Source organism: Caenorhabditis elegans, chromosome V (genome assembly GCF_000002985.6).
Source record: "Caenorhabditis elegans chromosome V".
In the NCBI taxonomy this organism is placed as follows: Eukaryota; Metazoa; Nematoda; class Chromadorea; order Rhabditida; family Rhabditidae; genus Caenorhabditis; species Caenorhabditis elegans.
The window spans coordinates 17,384,787-17,404,456 of record NC_003283.11 but is presented as its reverse complement, the minus strand read 5'-3'; the positions used below and the strand labels follow the sequence as shown (position 1 = coordinate 17,404,456).

Genomic DNA, 19,670 nt, shown 5'->3' with positions numbered 1-19,670 from the left:
GATTGGTTTAAATTTCAAAAACAAGCACAATGACGTATATTTCTTAACTTATGACCACAGATGAAATGCTTTTAGTTGAACTTTTACGTCCAAATTTCAGCCCTATCATGGCATAAGAGGAAAATGAACGTTTTACTCCTTTTTGACAGTGCTCGGAATTTGTCTGTTCTGTTCGAACTTATAGTCAGTTGGGAGAAACTTCTAGAATTCAGTGGTTTTAGTGCAAATAGAGAATTTGAAAAATCTTTCCAACATTGGTACAAAAATTTATCATGTTGGGATTGGTGAGACGCTGTCGATGCAATTGTTGACAGTTGAGCTATCTTCTGAAAACGATGGTAAAATATTGCAGTTGACAATTAGAATTCCTCATTGTACAACCGACGCCTCAAAAGATGTCGGCTGCTTTAATTGAAAAACACAACTCACTTATCTTTATCCGTCAAAATATCGTTTGTGAGAAGCCCTTGTTGAAGCTCAATGTGATTATTCTGAAAAAAAATTAATTTGTTCAAAACTGTTCTCATCAACTAACTTACCCATCTATGGTATGTACCAAAGCCCATGCAACTGTCGATAGAATGAATCGAATCCATTTTTCGGTTGGATCAATTCTGGGAGTTATCAGGAAATACGTAACAAGCTCGCAAGTAAATACAAACGCCTGAAGACATGCCTGCTTCAGAAAACTCATTTCAAAATGTGTCTTCTTTGCCGACTGGGATGAGCCATTGAATACCTGAAAACCAGATCATTATCACTTCCCCCGAAATTAAGACCTAGAACACCTTTGCTTTATAAGTTCTAACTTTAGATACGGTTACCACGTCAATCATCGCAATCAGGATAACAATCGCGTTGAATTTCACAAAATCCGCATACCAGGAGATGGTCAAGCACACCGGTGTAGTGGAAAACGCAAATAGCCAAAACTCTTGAGACCACGAGTACTTGCAGTCGTCTGAAATTGGTAGATCAATTCAGGCAAAATGGGATTTTGGTGGTACTGTAGACGTAGAGGTAGAATGATGGGAGAATGGTCAGGGTCCAGGAGAATATAATGAGTCTCATGGTGTTGGATGCGCTGGAAACAGGTGTTAAGAGTTCAAAAATTCATTCAACTATGTAGGGATTCAATGGCAGTGAGGCGCTAAATACGGACCTCACCCCGGTTGGCTGGTCCGCAATTTCGCGTGAAATCATAGGCTTGGTATTTGCACAACGTAGTGCAATAGGAAGTTGTTTTGCAGCGGCCGACATTTTCTGAGTTCATCGCTTTGCGGCGGCCGACACTTTTTGAGTTCATTTACAGTAACCCTTCAGCAAATTCACATAATTTTCTCACAGTACTATTGTCCTACCTGAAAATCGACTCGTATCTGACTGGAGCCACAATCGAACAGAACCGATTCAATGAAATACACAAATGCGAATATGTGGAGATCTCGTAGGCTATTATCAAGATGTGACCAATGATTGAAGAATTGGATTTTAAGTCTTCCAAATCACTGGAATTTTAAGAGCTGAAAGATTTTAATGCTTAGACTTACAAGAAGCACATCGGAGAGATGACGAATGCAAAAATCGTAGAGATCGTCGCATCACCAAATGCTTGAGAAGCAGTTAGGGATCCGAAGGAGTTATTGAGTGATGGGAGCTTGTGGATCAGAATCGTGACTGTCCAGTTGGCAAGGACACCGACAAGTGCGATCTGAATGAGTAGGTTCCAGGGGTGTGCGACAAATTTGCCGAATTTGACGAATTTGCCGTTTGCCGAGTACGGCAAATTTCAAAAAAGTAGATTTCCCCGAATTTGCCGAGCGCGGCAAATTTTGAGATTTGCCGCACACCCTTGGTAGGACCTTGTGCACCAAAAAACCTATTGACCTACCGGAAAAAGCACCAATCCTGCGATTCGGTCGTCTTGTAGCATATTTTTCAAAGGAAATTATCTGAAACTTTGCAATTAAATTCAGCAAGCTAACTAAAAGAAACTTGAACAAATATTTATAGTTTCACTGAAGCAGGTAAACTCAATTGTTTTCAAAACAACCGTTTAGTTTTTGATGAGCAATGGCAACGTAAAACTTGTCTAGACGTGACGTAAAAAAGACACATTACAAAAATATTTTGTGTACACGAGTTAGTGGAACCACATGTAACGATAAATATGAATGAACGGTTCTTATGGGAGTCTGTACGTCGGTTGTTGGATTGTGGAGCATTCTTAAAAACGACAAAAATCCGTTTGAGCATAATAGTATGAAAACACTACGACATCAAGATAACAATTTGTTTTTGAATATGAGCATCTTTATATACTTTTCCAATTCCAGACAACAACAAATTCCATGACAAATACACCGAGTAATTGAGCTATTCAAAATGTGATATTTCGTTGAGGAAGTTTATTTTGCAGAAAGCCAAATGTCTTGCTTGTGATGTGAATTTTTGAAAAATTTTTTGAGTTTGTAAGACATTCCATCCCCTGTGGAAAAGTATATAAAGATGCACATATACAAAAACAAATTGTTATCTTGATGTCGTAGTGTTTTCATACTATTATGCTCAAACAGATTTTTGTCGTTTTTAAGAATGCTCTTGCTGAAATTAAATGCTGAATTGCTGAATTTAGCTTGCTGAATTTAATTGCAAAGTTTCAGATAATTTCCTTTGACAAATATGCTCCAAGACGACCGAATCGCAGGATTGGTGCTTTTTCCGGTAGGTCAATAAATTTTTTGGTGCGCAAGGTCCTACCAGGGGTGTGTGGCAAATCTCAAAATTTGCCGAGCTCGGCAAATTCGGGGAAATCTACTTTTTTGAAATTTGCCGTACTCGGCAAACGGCATATTCGTCAAATTCGGCAAATTTGCCGCATACCCCTGGCACCTACTCATTCAGATCGCACTCGTCGGTGTCCTTGCCAACTGGACAGTCACGATTCTGATCCACAAGCTCCCATCACTCAATAACTCCTTCGGATCCCTAACTGCTTCTCAAGCATTTGGTGATGCGACGATCTCTACGATTTTTGCATTCGTCATCTCTCCGATGTGCTTCTTGTAAGTCTAAGCATTAAAATCTTTCAGCTCTTAAAATTCCAGTGATTTGGAAGACTTAAAATCCAATTCTTCAATCATTGGTCACATCTTGATAATAGCCTACGAGATCTCCACATATTCGCATTTGTGCATTTCATTGAATCGGTTCTGTTCGATTGTGGCTCCAGTCAGGTACGAGTCGATTTTCAGGTAATACAGCAGTACTGTAAGACCTTTATGAGATATTGCTGAAAAGTTACTGTAAATGAACTCAAAAAGTGTCGGCCGCTGCAAAGCGATGAACTCAAAAAATGTCGGCTCCTGCAAAACAACTATCAATAGCACTAGGTCGTGCAAACACCAATAACTTTACGCCATATTCCGGAAGAGCGGCGGGATCCGCGAGGCCCGTATTTACCTCCTCACTGCAATAGAAACCCTATTAGAATTAATTTTTGAACTCTTAACACCTGTTTCCAGCGCATCCAACACCATGAGACTCATTATATTCTCCTGGACCCTGACCATTCTCCCATCATTCTACCTCTACGTCTACAGTACCACCAAAATCCCATTTTGCCTGAATTGATCTACCAATTTCAGACGACTGCAAGTACTCGTGGTCTCAAGAGTTTTGGCTATTTGCGTTTTCCACTACACCGGTGTGCTTGACCATCTCCTGGTATGCGGATTTTGTGAAATTCAACGCGATTGTTATCCTGATTGCGATGATTGACGTGGTAACCGTATCGAAAGTTAGAAGTTATAAGGCAAAGGTATGCTAGGTTTGGATTTTGGGGAAGTGATAAGGAACTGTTTTCAGGTTCAATGGATCATCCCAGTCGGCAAAGAAGACACATTTTGAAATGAGTTTTCTGAAGCAGGCATGTCTTCAGGCGTTTGTATTTACTTGCGAGCTTGTTACGTATTTCCTGATAACTCCCAGAATTGATCCAACCGAAAAATGGATTCGATTCATTCTATCGACAGTTGCATGGGCTTTGGTACATACCATAGATGGGTAAGTTAGTTGATGAGAACAGTTTTGAACAAATTAATTTTTTTTCAGAATAATCACATTGAGCTTCAACAAGGGCTTCTCACAAACGATATTTCGACGGATAAAGATAAGTGAGTTGTGTTTTTCAATTAAAGCAGCCGACATCTTTTGAGGCGTCGGTTGTACAATGAGGAATTCTAATTGTCAACTGCAATATTTTACCATCGTTTTCAGAAGATAGCTCAACTGTCAAAAATTGCATCGACAGCGTCTCACCAATCCCAACATGATAAATTTTTGTACCAATGTTGGAAAGATTTTTCAAATTCTCTATTTGCACTAAAACCACTGAATTCTAGAAGTTTCTCCCAACTGACTATAAGATCGAACAGAACATACAAATTCTGAGCCCACTTCGGTGTTCATCGTTCTCACTGATAAGACTCTGATGAGTTATATTTTAATTCCACTTATACTGTTTGTGTTAAGCGTAGTCGGACATTATCTATTCCAGATGGGTTGCCTTGTGTATTATATTTATATTGTTCCATCGAGAAGCGTCTCCAGAGAAACATGAGAAAAGCAGAAAACTTTTTTTGATCAGCATTTTGTTTCACACGTCAGTGCCTTTTTTTGTGGTCATTCCAGCAGTGACAGTGTTCTTTTTGTATTTATATGGCTATTATTCCCAAAAATTCATGAACTCGGTCATTTGCTGCATTCAAAATCATGGTATTGTTGAAAGTATTTGTCTCATATGTGTTCATAAGCCTTATCGAAACGCTATCGCAATAAAAATCAAAAGCTTGAAGTGTGGAAATGCGGCTTTCTAAGTGATTAAACAAAAAAAGTTTGATCTAATTTCAGAAACAAGAAATGTGATCCATGTCGAACGACTAGAAGGAAATCTGACAAGAGAAAGTGGCAATGTCGATGATTTATTTTTTTAAATTTTTTTATTTATTCATCATGGAAACAAAAAGAATATGATAAGAAAAACATAACCGGTTATGATTGAAAAACTCGCGAGTTGGGCATGAATAATTCTTCAGCGCGTCTAGCTTCGCGGCGTCTTGATCCCAACGAAAATAAAAAAGAAACGGAAGTGAGAGTACCAATGTGAAAAATATTACGCAGTTGTAAACGATTCTTGATCTATTATTGGTTATTCGGAATCTATTGTTTAGTAGTGAACTGGCACGGCTTTCAAAAAGATAAATGTATGACAAAGTGGCACCTGGAAAATATGTGATGTTGATAACGTTTGGGATTTTAATTGTAGTTTTTGTCATACACGGTTTTGAAAACACTGAGTCTTGCCGTTGCATAGATGTATATTTCAGTGCAAAACTGAAGACTTTCGGTAAAAACTAAAAACTTTGATAATTTACCAAAAACAATGTTCAGCCGTCTTAAATATTAATTTCAACTAAAAAAAACACCCGTTCTGTGGTTACTTACCGAGATTTATTTTTGTTTTCTAATCAGTTGTTTGTAAAAGTTTTAGCCGAAAACTTGTTTTACGACAAGAAAAATGTGGTTGTGATTTCGAATATGTCAGAAAGGATGTTAGAAATTCTTTTTTTTAGCAGACTTCCAGAACATTGCCACAACAAAGATAATAATTTGTAATAATGTAGGTACTCCAATCCAGGCAAGTACTCCAATACCGGAAATTGCATACATCGGGAAAAATACATATATTGTACAAAGAGTGCATAAGACGAAATCCGTTATAACACAAAAAGAGTGATTATTTAACAATGGTGTTTTAGAGATCTTCATGGCAATAGGGGTTTTGTAAAGAATAACGTAGAAAGCGAGAATTTGTAATGGAAATGCGACAAGTTGAATAACATGAGATGTATAGCCTATTAATTGCCAACAAGCAAGAAAATTGTATGTTAGATTACAGTTTGAATAATTTGTTGCATAATATTCCTCTATAGCTGATTGCATTTCTTCAAAACTTGGGTTAGGCTCTGAATTATAAAATCTAAAACGCGTACCGCAGGACAAAAATGGGAAACAGGTGATATTGAAAATCTTAAAATTAATATTCATAAAAGTTTGAGTAGACTTCTTGTTCGATTATTTTTTAAATGGATAGATGTTAGACTTGTTGGTGCTCACTTGTGAACTTTCAAAGAAAATTTTTTGTCTAAGTACTCGGCCAAATGACCCTCTTGGAGCGCGGACGGGACCGATTTTGGAAAATTCTCGAGAAAAACGCTCTAAAAGCCGCGTTATGCCGAGAATATATTCGTTCTTTTAAAATAAAAGGCATATACCAGATCGTGCTTCATTAAAAAATGAAATTTCACACAGTTCGTTTCCACTATCATCGAGTACTGAAAATTTCAAATGAAGTTCAAACATCATCGCCATTGCCACTGTCTCTTTGTCAGATTTCCTTCTGGTCGTTCGACAGGGATCACATTTCTTGTTGCTGAAATTAGATCAGATTTTTTTCATTTTGCCACCTAGAAAGCCGTACTTTGACACTTTAAGCTTTTTATTTTTATTGCAATATCGTTTCGATATGGTTTATGAACACATATGACACTAATACTTTCAACAATACCATGATTTTGAATGCAGCAAATGACCGAGTTCATGAATTTTTGGGAATAATAGCCATATGAATACAAAAAGAACACTGTCACTGCTGGAATGACCACAAAAAAAGGCACTGAAGTTTGCAACAAAATGCTGATCAAAAATGTTTTCTGCATTTCTCGTGTTTCTCTGGAGACGCTTCTCGATGGAACAATATAAATATAATACACAAGGCAACCCATCTGGAATAGATAATGTCCGACTACGCTTAACACAAACAGTATAAGTGGAATTAAAATATAACTCATCAGAGTCTTATCAGTGAGAACGATGAACACCGAAGTGGTGAAAAACTCGCGAGTTGGGCAATAATTCTTCAGCGCGTCTAGCTTCGCAGTGTCTTGGTCCAGACGAACAAAAAAGAGAAACGGTAGTACGAGTATCAGTGGGAACAATATTACGCAGTTGTAAACGATTCTTGATCTATTATTGGTTATTCGGAATCTATTGTTTAGTAGTGAACTGGCACGGCTTTCAAAAAGATAAATGTATGATAAAGTGGCACCTGGAAAATGTGAGTTGTTGATAAAGTTTCAGATTTGTAATTTTAGACTATCTTAAAGTAATAGTCCTGCTGGTATTCAGTATGTTCAGTTCAAAATATAAAAAAATGGCTGAAATTTAGTTTTGGTGCATTTTCAAAAACTACACCCGTTTTGGTTTTGAAAAAGTTTCGTTTGCAACTAATAATTTTAATTTTGCACTAAAATATACGAGATTCCTTTGAGTTTTTTGTTTCTTCTAAACTCATATTTCTATAAATAGTATCAACACATGTCCAGTGAGTGTCAGACAATTCTTGTGCAAAACAAAATCAAAAATTTTATAGGATTATGCAGGAAACCGTGAAATTTGTAAATTGATTGGTTTTTCATGAGATGAGAGATACACATTAAAGTTTACATTATTCACCATAATTGCTGAAAATTTAATTATGATAGTCTAGTTTTCAGTGGAAAATAAACGTTTATTCACAATATACTTCAGTTTCAGAGAAAAAAAAACTTTTCAGGTGTCGGCACCAAAAACATTTCTTAATTATTATTTTTCCGAAGATTTATTAGAATAGCAGTATGCCAGTTCTGGTGAACTGTACATATTTCAAGGTCATGTGAAAGCACCTGCAATAAAAATTTGAATTTGAAAGAAAATCGCTGCTCGAGTTTATATTTTGGAAAAAAAATGTTCATCACATTTTAATAATTTCCAGGTGCCACACTATCATACTTATTTTATTGAATCACCTGGCGCATAGAGTCTGCACCTTTATCCCCGCGTAGAAATATGTACGGTTTATCAGAACTGACATAACTTTAGTATCATTCTAAATTAATAATTTGGCGAATCTTTTTAAAAAATTGGTGAAAAAGTTTTTAAAAAATTGTTTTATAATAGTCAGAAATTGACTGAACATGTTTTTAATCGAGTTTTCAACAATGTAAGTAAAAAACAAACTCAACAATCATAGAAAAATAGAAATGTCAAAATTATCTCGTGTATTTCAGTGGTGCAAAATTGAATACTTTTGGTAAAAACTGACATTTTTCAAAAAACTGAACGCGTGAAGATTTTGATAATTTACCAAAAAACTATTTTCAGAAATCACAAGTATTGTTTTCAACTAAAAAGCACCCTGTGGCTTTTTTTTCCGAAATAATTTTTTATTTCCTAGTCAGTTGTTTGTAAAAGTTCTAGCAGAAAAGTAGTTTCACGACAAGAAAAATGTGGTTGAGAATTCGAGCATGTCAGAAAGACTCACAGAGCATTGCCACAAAAATAATAATAATTTGCAATAATGTAGGTACTCCAATCCAGGCAAGTACTCCAATAAAGGAAAACGCATACATCGGGAAAAATACATATAGTGTACAAAGAGTGCATAACACAAAATCAAATATAACACACGAAGAGTGATTGATTAACAATGGAGTTTTAGAGATCTTCATAGCAATAGGGGTTTTGTAAAGAATAACGTAGAAAGCGAGAATTTGAAATGGCAATGCGACAAGTTGAATAACACGAGATGAATAGCTGATGGATTGCCAAGAAGCAAGTAAATTGTATGTTAAATTACAGTTCGAATAATTTGTTGCATAATACTCCTCTATAGCTGATCGCATTTCATGAAAACTTGGGTTAATAAGGGAAAAGCAGGTACCGCAGGACATATGTAGAAATGGGAAACAGGTGAAATTCAAAATCTTATGTTGTTGAGATGTTTGTAATGCCATTTATACCAGTTTGCCTGTTGATTCAATTTCACCTGCTGTAACATATGATCTAATTGTATACACTACAAATTTTGTCTATTTTACAACAAAAAAACAATGAAAAGCTCAATTTTTTTTACAGTTGCATCTCTTTACTCGGAAGAAAATGATTCATTATGGCTCTTTGTTCATATATCTTTATTTCTTATGTGTTTTCCTTTGTTACTTGTTTATGTTTACGTGTTCAATAAAAATCGCAATATTGATAGAAAGGTAATTTAACTGCAAACATAGTCCACCTAAATATTTTTCAATTTTCTGAAAAATTACCTTCTCAGTAACATCTAATTTCAGGAGCATCTTTTCCCAATCATAAATCATATTTTCAAAGTGATGAGTATAGGAAGCATCATTATATTAGTACTACTTTTTGGTTCATATCTGCTTAACTGGCAACTAGTTGAAAATCAAAAGGACCCATATGCACTTAATTACGATCCGGTTGTAAGCCCGGTGAAAACAATATTTTTCGCTAGTATTATCGTAATAATTGCAATATTCACTTTTTTCTTCACGATTATGGACCAAGTATTTCAGTTCATTATATTTACACTAGCATTTCAATTAATTGCCGTTTACTTTTTCCCGAGTGCTGAGCTTTGCAGTTTAAGAGTTATTAAAAACCTAGCAAAACATTTTTATTGGATATTCACCCTATTAAATGCTTTTATTTGGTTTTATGCTTATTATCGACCTTCAGAATTGGATTCCAGAAATAAAGTGTCCAAGGTTTCGAATTTCTTCTATATAATCAGTTTTATCACTTTTCTATCGATCATTTTGCGTGTTTCTATTATATATCTGCACAAGCAAAATCATCAAACTATAATTCTTCAGAATAGCCTACAAAAATACATCTTCTGCCAGACAATTCTCGGAGGCGCAATTGAATTGGTAAGTGCCTGCGCGGGATGGAAATATGCACACATGACAATTCAAATGTGCACTGGTTTTCAAAATTGTTTTAACCCAGAATTATGGTGAATAAAAAAAAAATTGAATTTCCATATTCACCATAATTCTCGGTTTAAAAAATTTTGAAAACCAGTGCACATTTGAATTTCCATATTCACCATAATTCTCGGTTTAAAAATTTTGAAAACCAGTGCACATTTGAATTTCCATATTCACCATAATTCTGGGTTTAAAAAATTTTGAAAACCAGTGTACATTTGAAAAATTTTGAGAACCAGTGCACATTTGAATTTCCATATTCACCATAATTCTCTGTTTAAAAAATTTTGAAAACCAGTGCACATTTGAATTTCCATATTCACCATAATTCTCGGTTTAAAAAATTTTGAAAACCAGTGCACATTTGAATTTCCATATTCACCATAATTCTCGGTTTAAAAATTTTGAAAACCAGTGCACATTTGAATTTCCATATTCACCATAATTCTCTGTTTAAAAAATTTTGAAAACCAGTGCACATTTGAATTTCCATATTCACCATAATTCTCGGTTTAAAAAATTTTGAAAACCAGTGCACATTTGAATTTCCATATTCACCATAATTCTCTGTTTAAAAAATTTTGAAAACCAGTGCACATTTGAATTTCCATATTCACCATAATTCTCTGTTTAAAAAATTTTGAAAACCAGTGCACATTTGAATTTCCATATTCACCATAATTCTCGGTTTAAAAAATTTTGAAAACCAGTGCACATTTGAATTTCCATATTCACCATAATTCTCGGTTTAAAAAATTTTGAAAACCAGTGCACATTTGAATTTCCATATTCACCATAATTCTCGGTTTAAAAAATTTTGAAAACCAGTGCACATTTGAATTTCCATATTCACCATAATTCTGGGTTTAAAAAATTTTGAAAACCAGTGCACATTTGAATTTCCATATTCACCATAATTCTCTGTTTTAAAAATTTTGAAAACCAGTGCACATTTGAATTTCCATATTCACCATAATTCTGGGTTTAAAAAATTTTGAAAACCAGTGCACATTTGAATTTCCATATTCACCATAATTCTCTGTTTTAAAAATTTTGAAAACCAGTGCACATTTGAATTTCCATATTCACCATAATTCTGGGTTTAAAAAATTTTGAAAACAAGTGCACATTTGAATTTCCATATTCACCATAATTCTGGGTTTAAAAAATTTTGAAAACCAGTGCACATTTGAATTTCCATATTCACCATAATTCTCTGTTTAAAAAATTTTGAAAACCAGTGCACAATTGAATTTCCATATTCACCATAATTCTCTGTTTTAAAAATTTTGAAAACCAGTGCACAATTGAATTTCCATATTCACCATAATTCTCTGTTTTAAAAATTTTGAAAACCAGTGCACAATTGAATTTCCATATTCACCATAATTCTCTGTTTTAAAAATTTTGAAAACCAGTGCACATTTGAATTTCCATATTCACCATAATTCTCTGTTTTAAAAATTTTGAAAACCAGTGCACATTTGAATTTCCATATTCACCATAATTCTGGGTTTAAAAAATTTTGAAAACCAGTGCACAATTGAATTTCCATATTCACCATAATTCTCTGTTTTAAAAATTTTGAAAACCAGTGCACATTTGAATTTCCATATTCACCATAATTCTCTGTTTTAAAAATTTTGAAAACCAGTGCACATTTGAATTTCCATATTCACCATAATTCTCTGTTTTAAAAATTTTGAAAACCAGTGCACATTTGAATTTCCATATTCACCATAATTCTCGGTTTAAAAAATTTTGAAAACCAGTGCACATTTGAATTTCCATATTCACCATAATTCTCTGTTTTAAAAATTTTGAAAACCAGTGCACATTTGAATTTCCATATTCACCATAATTCTCGGTTTAAAAAATTTTGAAAACCAGTGCACATTTGAATTTCCATATTCACCATAATTCTCTGTTTTAAAAATTTTGAAAACCAGTGCACATTTGAATTTCCATATTCACCATAATTCTCGGTTTAAAAAATTTTGAAAACCAGTGCACATTTGAATTTCCATATTCACCATAATTCTCTGTTTAAAAAATTTTGAAAACCAGTGCACATTTGAATTTCCATATTCACCATAATTCTCTGTTTTAAAAATTTTGAAAACCAGTGCACATTTGAATTTCCATATTCACCATAATTCTCGGTTTAAAAAATTTTGAAAACCAGTGCACATTTGAATTTCCATATTCACCATAATTCTCGGTTTTAAAAATTTTGAAAACCAGTGCACATTTGAATTTCCATATTCACCATAATTCTCTGTTTTAAAAATTTTGAAAACCAGTGCACAATTGAATTTCCATATTCACCATAATTCTGGGTTTAAAAAATTTTGAAAACCAGTGCACATTTGAATTTCCATATTCACCATAATTCTCTGTTTTAAAAATTTTGAAAACCAGTGCACAATTGAATTTCCATATTCACCATAATTCTGGGTTTAAAAAATTTTGAAAACCAGTGCACAATTGAATTTCCATATTCACCATAATTCTCTGTTTTAAAAATTTTGAAAACCAGTGCACATTTGAATTTCCATATTCACCATAATTCTCTGTTTTAAAAATTTTGAAAACCAGTGCACAATTGAATTTCCATATTCACCATAATTCTGGGTTTAAAAAATTTTGAAAACCAGTGCACATTTGAATTTCCATATTCACCATAATTCTCTGTTTTAAAAATTTTGAAAACCAGTGCACATTTGAATTTCCATATTCACCATAATTCTCTGTTTTAAAAATTTTGAAAACCAGTGCACAATTGAATTTCCATATTCACCATAATTCTGGGTTTAAAAAATTTTGAAAACCAGTGCACATTTGAATTTCCATATTCACCATAATTCTCGGTTTAAAAAATTTTGAAAACCAGTGCACATTTGAATTTCCATATTCACCATAATTCTCGGTTTAAAAAATTTTGAAAACCAGTGCACAATTGAATTTCCATATTCACCATAATTCTCTGTTTTAAAAATTTTGAAAACCAGTGCACATTTGAATTTCCATATTCACCATAATTCTGGGTTTAAAAAATTTTGAAAACCAGTGCACATTTGAATTTCCATATTCACCATAATTCTCTGTTTAAAAAATTTTGAAAACCAGTGCACATTTGAATTTCCATATTCACCATAATTCTGGGTTTAAAAAATTTTGAAAACCAGTGCACATTTGAATTTCCATATTCACCATAATTCTGGGTTTAAAAAATTTTGAAAACCAGTGCACAATTGAATTTCCATATTCACCATAATTCTCTGTTTTAAAAATTTTGAAAACCAGTGCACATTTCAATTTCCATATTCACCATAATTCTCTGTTTTAAAAATTTTGAAAACCAGTGCACATTTGAATTTCCATATTCACCATAATTCTGGGTTTAAAAAATTTTGAAAACCAGTGCACATTTGAATTTCCATATTCACCATAATTCTCTGTTTAAAAAATTTTGAAAACCAGTGCACATTTGAATTTCCATATTCACCATAATTCTCGGTTTAAAAAATTTTGAAAACCAGTGCACATTTGAATTTCCATATTCACCATAATTCTGGGTTTAAAAAATTTTGAAAACCAGTGCACAATTGAATTTCCATATTCACCATAATTCTCTGTTTTAAAAATTTTGAAAACCAGTGCACATTTGAATTTCCATATTCACCATAATTCTGGGTTTAAAAAATTTTGAAAACCAGTGCACATTTGAATTTCCATATTCACCATAATTCTCTGTTTAAAAAATTTTGAAAACCAGTGCACATTTGAATTTCCATATTCACCATAATTCTCGGTTTAAAAAATTTTGAAAACCAGTGCACATTTGAATTTCCATATTCACCATAATTCTGGGTTTAAAAAATTTTGAAAACCAGTGCACAATTGAATTTCCATATTCACCATAATTCTCTGTTTAAAAAATTTTGAAAACCAGTGCACATTTGAATTTCCATATTCACCATAATTCTGGGTTTAAAAAATTTTGAAAACCAGTGCACATTTGAATTTCCATATTCACCATAATTCTGGGTTTAAAAAATTTTGAAAACCAGTGCACAATTGAATTTCCATATTCACCATAATTCTCTGTTTTAAAAATTTTGAAAACCAGTGCACATTTGAATTTCCATATTCACCATAATTCTCTGTTTTAAAAATTTTGAAAACCAGTGCACATTTGAATTTCCATATTCACCATAATTCTCTGTTTTAAAAATTTTGAAAACCAGTGCACATTTGAATTTCCATATTCACCATAATTCTCTGTTTTAAAAATTTTGAAAACCAGTGCACAATTGAATTTCCATATTCACCATAATTCTGGGTTTAAAAAATTTTGAAAACCAGTGCACAATTGAATTTCCATATTCACCATAATTCTCTGTTTTAAAAATTTTGAAAACCAGTGCACATTTGAATTTCCATATTCACCATAATTCTCGGTTTAAAAAATTTTGAAAACCAGTGCACATTTGAATTTCCATATTCACCATAATTCTCGGTTTAAAAAATTTTGAAAACCAGTGCACATTTGAATTTCCATATTCACCATAATTCTGGGTTTAAAAAATTTTGAAAACCAGTGCACATTTGAATTTCCATATTCACCATAATTCTCTGTTTTAAAAATTTTGAAAACCAGTGCACATTTGAATTTCCATATTCACCATAATTCTCGGTTTAAAAAATTTTGAAAACCAGTGCACATTTGAATTTCCATATTCACCATAATTCTCTGTTTAAAAAATTTTGAAAACCAGTGCACATTTGAATTTCCATATTCACCATAATTCTGGGTTTAAAAAATTTTGAAAACCAGTGCACATTTGAATTTCCATATTCACCATAATTCTGGGTTTAAAAAATTTTGAAAACCAGTGCACATTTGAATTTCCATATTCACCATAATTCTGGGTTTAAAAAATTTTGAAAACCAGTGCACAATTGAATTTCCATATTCACCATAATTCTCTGTTTTAAAAATTTTGAAAACCAGTGCACATTTGAATTTCCATATTCACCATAATTCTCTGTTTTAAAAATTTTGAAAACCAGTGCACATTTGAATTTCCATATTCACCATAATTCTCTGTTTTAAAAATTTTGAAAACCAGTGCACATTTGAATTTCCATATTCACCATAATTCTCTGTTTTAAAAATTTTGAGAACCAGTGCACAATTGAATTTCCATATTCACCATAATTCTCGGTTTAAAAAATTTTGAAAACCAGTGCACATTTGAATTTCCATATTCACCATAATTCTCGGTTTAAAAAATTTTGAAAACCAGTGCACATTTGAATTTCCATATTCACCATAATTCTCTGTTTTAAAAATTTTGAAAACCAGTGCACATTTGAATTTCCATATTCACCATAATTCTCTGTTTTAAAAATTTTGAAAACCAGTGCACATTTGAATTTCCATATTCACCATAATTCTCTGTTTTAAAAATTTTGAAAACCAGTGCACATTTGAATTTCCATATTCACCATAATTCTCTGTTTTAAAAATTTTGAGAACCAGTGCACAATTGAATTTCCATATTCACCATAATTCTCTGTTTTAAAAATTTTGAGAACCAGTGCACAATTGAATTTCCATATTCACCATAATTCTCGGTTTAAAAAATTTTGAAAACCAGTGCACATTTGAATTTCCATATTCACCATAATTCTCGGTTTAAAAAATTTTGAAAACCAGTGCACATTTGAATTTCCATATTCACCATAATTCTCTGTTTTAAAAATTTTGAAAACCAGTGCACATTTGAATTTCCATATTCACCATAATTCTCTGTTTTAAAAATTTTGAAAACCAGTGCACATTTGAATTTCCATATTCACCATAATTCTCTGTTTTAAAAATTTTGAAAACCAGTGCACATTTGAATTTCCATATTCACCATAATTCTCTGTTTTAAAAATTTTGAAAACCAGTGCACATTTGAATTTCCATATTCACCATAATTCTCTGTTTTAAAAATTTTGAAAACCAGTGCACATTTGAATTTCCATATTCACCATAATTCTCTGTTTTAAAAATTTTGAAAACCAGTGCACATTTGAATTTCCATATTCACCATAATTCTCTGTTTTAAAAATTTTGAGCACCAGTGCACATTTGAATTTCCATATTCACCATAAATCTCGCTTTAAAAAATTTTGAAAACCAGTGCACATTTGAATTTCCATATTCACCATAATTCTCTGTTTTAAAAATTTTGAAAACCAGTGCACATTTGAATTTCCATATTCACCATAATTCTCTGTTTTAAAAATTTTGAAAACCAGTGCACATTTGAATTTCCATATTCACCATAATTCTCTGTTTTAAAAATTTTGAGCACCAGTGCACATTTGAATTTCCATATTCACCATAAATCTCGCTTTAAAAAATTTTGAAAACCAGTGCACATTTGAATTTCCATATTCACCATAATTCTCTGTTTTAAAAATTTTGAGCACCAGTGCACATTTGAATTTCCATATTCACCATAAATCTCGCTTTAAAAAATTTTGAAAACCAGTGCACATTTGAATTTCCATATTCACCATAAATCTCGCTTTAAAAATTTTTGAAAACCAGTGCACATTTGAATTTCCATATTCACCATAATTCTCTGTTTTAAAAATTTTGAGCACCAGTGCACATTTGAATTTCCATATTCACCATAAATCTCGCTTTAAAAATTTTTGAAAACCAGTGCACATTTGAATTTCCATATTCACCATAATTCTCTGTTTTAAAAATTTTGAAAACCAGTGCACATTTGAATTTCCATATTCACCATAATTCTCTGTTTTAAAAATTTTGAGAACCAGTGCACATTTGAATTTCCATATTCACCATAAATCTCGCTTTAAAAAATTTTGAAAACCAGTGCACATTTGAATTTCCATATTCACCATAAATCTCGCTTTAAAAATTTTTGAAAACCAGTGCACATTTGAATTTCCATATTCACCATAAATCTCGCTTTAAAAATTTTTGAAAACCAGTGCACATTTGAATTCCCATATTCACCATAATTCTCGGTTTTAAAAATTTTGAAAACCAGTGCACATTTGAATTTCCTTATTCACCATAATTCTCGGTTTTAAAAATTTTGAAAACCAGTGCACATTTGAATTTCCTTATTCACCATAATTCTCGGTTTTGAAAATTTTGAAAACCAGTGCACATTTGAATTTCTGTATTCACCATAATTCTCGGTTTTAAAAATTTTGAAAACCAGTGCACATTTGAACTTCCATATTCACCATAATTTTCGGTTTTAAAAATTTTGAAAACCAGTGCACATTTGAATTTCCATATTCACCATAATTTTCGGTTTTAAAAATTTTGAAAACCAGTGAAGTCTTGAATTTCCATATTCACCATAATTCTCGGTTTAAAAAATTTTGAAAACCAGTGTACATTTGAAAAATTTTGAGAACCAGTGCACATTTGAATTTCCATATTCACCATAATTCTCTGTTTAAAAAATTTTGAAAACCAGTGCACATTTGAATTTCCATATTCACCATAATTCTGGGTTTAAAAAATTTTGAAAACCAGTGCACAATTGAATTTCCATATTCACCATAATTCTCGGTTTTAAAAATTTTGAAAACCAGTGCACATTTGAATTTCCATATTCACCATAATTCTCGGTTTTAAAAATTTTGAAAACCAGTGCACATTTGAATTTCCATATTCACCATAATTCTGGGTTTAAAAAATTTTGAAAACCAGTGCACATTTGAATTTCCATATTCACCATAATTCTCTGTTTTAAAAATTTTGAAAACCAGTGCACATTTGAATTTCCATATTCACCATAATTCTCTGTTTTAAAAATTTTGAAAACCAGTGCACATTTGAATTTCCATATTCACCATAATTCTCTGTTTTAAAAATTTTGAGAACCAGTGCACAATTGAATTTCCATATTCACCATAATTCTCTGTTTTAAAAATTTTGAAAACCAGTGCACATTTGAATTTCCATATTCACCATTATTCTCTGTTTTAAAAATTTTGAAAACCAGTGCACATTTGAATTTCCATATTCACCATAATTCTCTGTTTTAAAAATTTTGAGAACCAGTGCACATTTGAATTTCCATATTCACCATAATTCTCTGTTTTAAAAATTTTGAAAACCAGTGCACATTTGAATTTCCATATTCACCATAATTCTCTGTTTTAAAAATTTTGAAAACCAGTGCACATTTGAATTTCCATATTCACCATAATTCTCTGTTTTAAAAATTTTGAGAACCAGTGCACATTTGAATTTCCATATTCACCATAAATCTCGCTTTAAAAAATTTTGAAAACCAGTGCACATTTGAATTTCCATATTCACCATAATTCTCTGTTTTAAAAATTTTGAAAACCAGTGCACATTTGAATTTCCATATTCACCATAATTCTCTGTTTTAAAAATTTTGAGAACCAGTGCACATTTGAATTTCCATATTCACCATAATTCTCTGTTTTAAAAATTTTGAGAACCAGTGCGCATTTGAATTTCCATATTCACCATAATTCTCTGTTTTAAAAATTTTGAGAACCAGTGCACATTTGAATTTCCATATTCACCATAAATCTCGCTTTAAAAAATTTTGAAAACCAGTGCACATTTGAATTTCCATATTCACCATAAATCTCGCTTTAAAAAATTTTGAAAACCAGTGCACATTTGAATTTCCATATTCACCATAAATCTCGCTTTAAAAAATTTTGAAAACCAGTGCACATTTGAATTTCCATATTCACCATAAATCTCGGTTTAAAAAATTTTGAAAACCAGTGCACATTTGAATTTCCTTATTCACCATAATTCTCGGTTTTAAAAAATTTTGAAAACCAGTGCACATTTGAATTTCCATATTCACCATAATTCTCTGTTTTAAAAATTTTGAAAACCAGTGCACATTTGAATTTCCATATTCACCATAAATCTCGCTTTAAAAAATTTTGAAAACCAGTGCACATTTGAATTTCCTTATTCACCATAATTCTCGGTTTTAAAAAATTTTGAAAACCAGTGCACATTTGAATTTCCTTATTCACCATAATTCTCGGTTTTAAAAAATTTTGAAAACCAGTGCACATTTGAATTTCCTTATTCACCATAATTCTCGGTTTTAAAAAATTTTGAAAACCAGTGCACATTTGAATTTCCATATTCACCATAATTCTCTGTTTTAAAAATTTTGAAAACCAGTGCACATTTGAATTTCCATATTCACCATAATTCTCGGTTTAAAAAATTTTGAAAACCAGTGAAATCTTGAATTTCCATATTCACCATAATTCTCGGTTTAAAAAATTTTGAAAACCAGTGCACATTTGAATTTCCATATTCACCATAATTCTCGGTTTTAAAAATTTTGAAAACCAGTGAAGTCTTGAATTTCCATATTCACCATAATTCTCGGTTTTAAAAATTTTGAAAACCAGTGCACATTTGAATTTCCATATTCACCATAATTCTCGGTTTTAAAAGATTTGAAAACCAGTGAAGTCTTGAATTTCCATATTCACCATAATTCTCGGTTTAAAAAATTTTGAAAACCAGTGAAATCTTGAATTTCCATATTCACCATAATTCTCGGTTTAAAAAATTTTGAAAACCAGTGAAGTCTTGAATTTCCATATTCACCATAATTCTCGGTTTTAAAAATTTTGAAAACCAGTGAAGTCTTGAATTTCCATATTCACCATAATTCTCGGTTTTAAAAATTTTGAAAACCAGTGCACATTTGAATT

At 32.0% G+C, this 19,670-nt stretch overlaps 1 protein-coding gene and 4 pseudogenes across 5 annotated transcripts; 2 read left to right on the top strand and 3 right to left on the bottom strand.

The window, feature by feature from the left end:
- Positions 1-270: 270 nt before the first annotated feature.
- srx-52 lies at positions 271-1,933 on the bottom strand (annotated as a pseudogene). The gene has a single exon. A coding segment is annotated over exon 1 (1,663 nt).
- A 962-nt stretch (positions 1,934-2,895) lies between these two features.
- Positions 2,896-4,336, top strand: srx-53 (annotated as a pseudogene). Its single transcript has 7 exons — positions 2,896-3,065; positions 3,108-3,254; positions 3,525-3,601; positions 3,648-3,820; positions 3,868-4,065; positions 4,114-4,175; positions 4,279-4,336. Coding segments are annotated over exons 1-7 (885 nt in total).
- Positions 4,337-4,456: 120 nt separating this feature from the next.
- T27C5.15 lies at positions 4,457-4,987 on the top strand (annotated as a pseudogene). The gene has a single exon. A coding segment is annotated over exon 1 (531 nt).
- Positions 4,988-5,060: 73 nt separating this feature from the next.
- On the bottom strand, positions 5,061-6,003 carry srh-121 (annotated as a pseudogene). Its single transcript has 2 exons — positions 5,639-6,003; positions 5,061-5,281 (listed from the first exon to the last, which is right to left on the bottom strand). Coding segments are annotated over exons 1-2 (586 nt in total).
- Positions 6,004-6,422: 419 nt separating this feature from the next.
- On the bottom strand, positions 6,423-8,783 carry srh-120 (Serpentine Receptor, class H; the record flags this gene model as incomplete). Its single annotated transcript, NM_074999.2, has 3 exons — positions 6,423-6,493; positions 6,542-7,168; positions 8,423-8,783. 3 exons carry the CDS (start codon positions 8,781-8,783, stop codon positions 6,423-6,425), a joined length of 1,059 nt encoding a protein of 352 aa, NP_507400.2.
- Positions 8,784-19,670: the final 10,887 nt, after the last annotated feature.